We start from the raw sequence: 4,590 nt of genomic DNA, 5'->3' as shown, positions 1-4,590 counted from the left end.
TTTTTTTTTTTTTTTTTTTTTTTTTGATCCTGAGATTGAGCCCACTATTTTAACACTGAGCTACAGGCCTTTATTTATTTATTTATTCATTCATTCATTCATTTTACATTTTAAGCCAGGGTCTCATTAACTGCTCAGGCAGGACTCGAACTTGGGATCCTCCTCGCTCAGCCTCCCAAAGTGCTGGTGTTACAGGCATGTTCTACCATGCCTGGGTGACGGTCAGTATTGTCACTAGCACAACTGGTGTCCTCTAGAAACTGGACCAGGCCAGGGAACAGTTTATACCCTAGAGCTATGGGAGTACTGCTGCACCATGTTTTTAATCTCCTGAGGCCCATTTAGTAAGCTTCTGACTTTCAGAACTATAGATGGTAAATTTGTATTTTAGGCTACTAAGTTTGAAATGTTTTGTAACAGCAGCCCTCAGAAACTAATCCACCTAAGACCACTTAGCTGATGAAGAGGGAAGAGGCACAGTTAGGATCCCCTCCGTGGTTCTCTTAGGTCAGTTGCAGCATTTTTGTTTAAAAGGAAAGCCAAGTGTTTGGAAGAGTGACGGAATTGGAATGCTCTCCAAGGATGCCTTTCTCAGTTTCCCCACAGCTCGGGAGCTGTAATGATTCTCCACCCAGCTGAAGGTCTTGCAATGCAGTTTATAAAGGCCACCCCCATAGGCAATACTTTATGGGTCCAGTAGAGTTTTTCTCTTTTAAGGTGCAGTATTTTCCTCGTAATCTGTTCATGTCTCCTTCAATGAAAGGTCTAGGCAGCTAGAATGAAAGGCAGGGATGCAGAGGAATTGTTAAATTGAAAGCCACAATAAGGGACATGCCCTTCAAGAGGGTCCCCAAGAAGGACGTTTCACTATGAGCTTCTTGGCAGTCAAGGCAAGAAGACAAATGGGAGTTGATCTTATTCTGAAAAGAATCAAGTGAGCAAATGTATCCTTAAGAACCAACTAGGTCCTTTTCTGTGCTGTATGTAACTGTACATGTGCCCGCTGTGTGCCTAGATCAGTCCCCTGAGAAAGGAAGATGAGGGCGTGTACCAGTGTCACGCGGCCAACGCGGTTGGGGAAGCCCTATCCCATGGTACAGTGATGGTCCTAGATCTGAGCAGGTACAAAAGCCCCCGCTCCCCAGCTCCAGCTGACCGCCTGTGATGGACAAAGGTATGTTTTAAGCCATTTCATTCTTTATATACCTGTGTCCCAAGAGTTTTGAGGTGGCCTTCTAGATGTGCAGCAACAAAGAAGAGAAGTGTGTAAGTGGAGGAAGCCAGAGGAAAGCAGGGGAAATCCGGGCCACGTGAAGGTGAGCAGGAGGAACTGCTGGTCCATTCTGCACTTTTCTCTGACCTCCCCAGTCAAGAGCTGGGGACATGCGCGTGAAAAAGCTGGTAGTGTCTTCCTGTTTCTGAGACTGGAAGAATACTTCCTTCAGGCCTGAGAGAGGTGGCAGGCCACGTCACGGGGGCAGCATCCACGTGGAAACCTTCCTGCAGAGAAGACCGCTGTGTTTTGTGTGTCCCCTCCCAGGACACTTCCTTATGGACAACTTTGCCATCTCCAGGCCCCACCTTGCTGTTCACTGCCCTGCGTGCTGCTTAGCAACACATCTCGGGGAGAAGAGGGGCAGAGTGCAAAGACCAAAGTGGCCCTTATTCCTCCTAGTCAGACAGGTGACGCTGGGGTTGCATTTGTGCCCTGTCTACAGGTGACTGTGAACTTGGGGAATGAACCACTTTCTCAGCCAGCTTTTGCTGTGCAGCAACCCCAAACATTGCTGGTTCATAGCCACACACATTTATCCCTTGCTCGCGTTCCGTGTTACTGCTAGGGGCTGGCTGTGGCTGTGCTCCACATCTCTTCTCGTTTGAGACCCTGCTGGAGGAGCAGCCCCGATGTGGACTACACCCATTCTTGTGGCAGGAGGGATGAATAAGTGGCTGAGCCAGCTACACAGTCTCATTTAAAGTCCGACTCAGATGTAATGTACACCACTGTCCCATCTGCGTACAGTGCATCGGCCAGTGCAGATCACGGACCACACCAGGATGGATGATCCGGGCAGTGTGTGCTCCTCTCTCTGGAGACAAAGTGTGGGGATGCAGAATGCGCAGATAGCTGGCCTGACCAGGCACCATCCCCAAAGCTGACCCACAGGGTTTTAATAAAGCAGGAGAAATAGAAACAGGGATTTCGTAAAAGCAGCAGGATTTTGCTCTAGTTCTGTTCAGATATAACCTTGTGACCACTGTTGTTGCAAGCCTCTTCAGGTCTGTAGGGGATAAAAGAAAAACAAAAAGTCAACATCATTAGAACGCAAGGACTGCATTAGGGGAACAAGGGAGGCGTGAGGGTTTCAGGGCAGGAGAAAATCCTAGAACGGCGGAAAATGAGGGCAGATGTCACTGAGGCAGTGGCATTGGGGTTGAAAGGCAAGTGTCTGCGGGTATTTAGAGGTCCTAGAAATGTGGGAAAAGGTGAAAGCATAAAACTATAAAATAGAATTCAGGAAAGAGTTAGGAAATAACGTTTTGAAGTTGTCTTCCTGATAGTTGACTTTTTGTTTTATGTAGATATGTTATTATATGTATTATTTTATATAACATCTTACATATATTATTATACATTCAAGTGTTGACTTTCCTCTAAACATGCAATAGTGGCCAGCTCTTCTTGCATGCCACCAGGAACTTAGAGCTCACTACCACCAGGTAACCACCTTGGCATTTTCCAGTAGTTGAAAAGGTCTTCCTCATATTGGACTGTAGTGTGTGCCTCTGAAGTCTCCACTGCTGGTCTTCTGTGTTCTCAGACCCCTGCAGGACCCCTCCAACACTCCTTGGCACCATTTCTTGCAAAGAAACATTTGAATTTAGGGATCATTTCCTGCACCTCCCATTTAACACACAGTGGTTCCTTTTCTCTCATTTTTTCCTCTTTTTCTTCCCAGGGTCTTAGAGACATTGATCAAGGATAACAGAAAAGTCAACTGCTGGATCTTTTTGCTTTGTGAAGACTTGGAAAAACTGTGTTTGTAGATGACCTCTTTTGTATGTTTTTAAATATTGGATATGAACTAGATTTGTAAGCAAATGTAGTTTTTAGCATAGCAAACGGGGCAAATAGACATGCATGTAGCTTTTTTATACTTTTGGAATGATTGTTCCATGCGAATTCTTTTTTAACTACTCCCTCCCAGGGAGATAACATAATGGTATGTTTGCAGTTTTAAAGGGCTCAAAACAAAGCCTCTGTCAACTGTGACTCATACCTCATGTGTCTGTGACTGGTTAGTGGGTGCTCTGTGATTTAGCATGTGTTGTAGAAGGAGGGAGGAAGGTCCCAATTCTCCTCAGCCTGTTTTTCACTTGCAGTGTGACCTTACGGGTCTCTTACCCACTCTGGGTCTTGGTCCTTCACCTGTGATTGTGGCATTTGAACTGAAGTCACCTGTATCTCTCTAGCCCTGCCACCCTAGAGTAAGGTAGCCCTATACAGAAAAACAGGAAGTATGGTCTTAGCATTCTTCTTAAAATGGTATTCCCCCCCAAAACAAATTATCACCTCATACCAGGGTGTGGACAGCTTGTGTGGCTCTTCTATCCCTGCCTTTTCCTCAGCTTAAGATTCAATGGGACAGTTCACTGGACTCAGGAGCCCCGTAGGTGAGTGAGTTTTTGGAACCACACCATCTACTATTATTCCAGCACTCTATGCAGGTGGGCAGTGAGATCTGGCTTCAGTGTGGAAGCGGGTGGAGGGTGTTGAGTGTTACCTCTGGGCCATTGGCTCACAGCATAGTACATTGCGTTCTACTTTACAGACATTTTGACCTCATCTAAAAATAAGGCTTTCTTCCTTTTTAATGGCAAAAGGAGAATATTTACTATCTGGTGGCTCTCTAGGTGATTAGAATTTCTTCACATTAGGCCTTAAAGTGGATGTAGCACTGTCCCACCCATGAGCCCAGCTCCAGGAGAGCAGGCAGCACAGGAATAGTGTCCTGCCTCTGTTATAGATGAAGAAACTAGACTATGGGAAGGAAACTCCTTGTCCAATTCTGGAGGCCTCTGAGCAAAGATCCTGTCTACTTCCCACTCTATGGTGATTTTTTTCCAGGAAGACCTTAAAACCAGGGAAACAGTGCCATCACCAGTTCAGGGTTCTCACCAAGGTGGAGCTCATTTTTTTGTTGTTTTGTTTTGTTTGTGGTGCTGAGGATGGAACACAGGACCTTACACAAGTGTTTCACCACTGAGCTATACTCCCAACTCAATTTCTTGAGGTACTGGCGATTGAACCCAGAGGTGTTCTGCCAATGAGCGACATTGCTAGCACTTTTTATATTTTATTTTGAAACAGTCTTGCTAAGTTGCCCAGGCTGGCCTTGAACTTTTAATCCTCCTACTTCAGCCTCCAGTGTAGCTGGGAGTACAGATATGCACCACCACGCCTGACCCAATTTGACTTTAAGAGCACTCGTGCCTCTCAAGTTGGGCATTAGGTTCTTGAGTACTTGTTAGAATTGAACTTTCTTATCTTTAAGTGTGGCCATTTGCTGTGCAAAATGTGGGGAAGGT

General features: G+C 45.8%; 1 protein-coding gene across 1 annotated transcript in view; it reads left to right on the top strand.

The window, feature by feature from the left end:
* The window catches only part of Igfbpl1 (insulin like growth factor binding protein like 1), an 18,171-nt gene extending 15,044 nt beyond the window's left edge, over positions 1 to 3,127 (top strand). Inside the window, exons 5-6 of the mRNA XM_033759190.1 lie at positions 1,016 to 1,174; positions 2,961 to 3,127. Of these exons, the coding sequence (XP_033615081.1) occupies positions 1,016 to 1,165 (150 nt within the window). The 3' untranslated portion in view covers positions 1,166 to 1,174; positions 2,961 to 3,127. The remainder of the gene's footprint in view (positions 1 to 1,015; positions 1,175 to 2,960) is intronic.
* Positions 3,128 to 4,590: the final 1,463 nt, after the last annotated feature.

Source organism: Fukomys damarensis, unplaced genomic scaffold (genome assembly GCF_012274545.1).
Source record: "Fukomys damarensis isolate Sample0158 unplaced genomic scaffold, DMR_v1.0_HiC HiC_scaffold_36, whole genome shotgun sequence".
NCBI lineage: Eukaryota > Metazoa > Chordata > Mammalia > Rodentia > Bathyergidae > Fukomys > Fukomys damarensis.
This window is presented reverse-complemented; position numbering and strand designations above follow the sequence as displayed.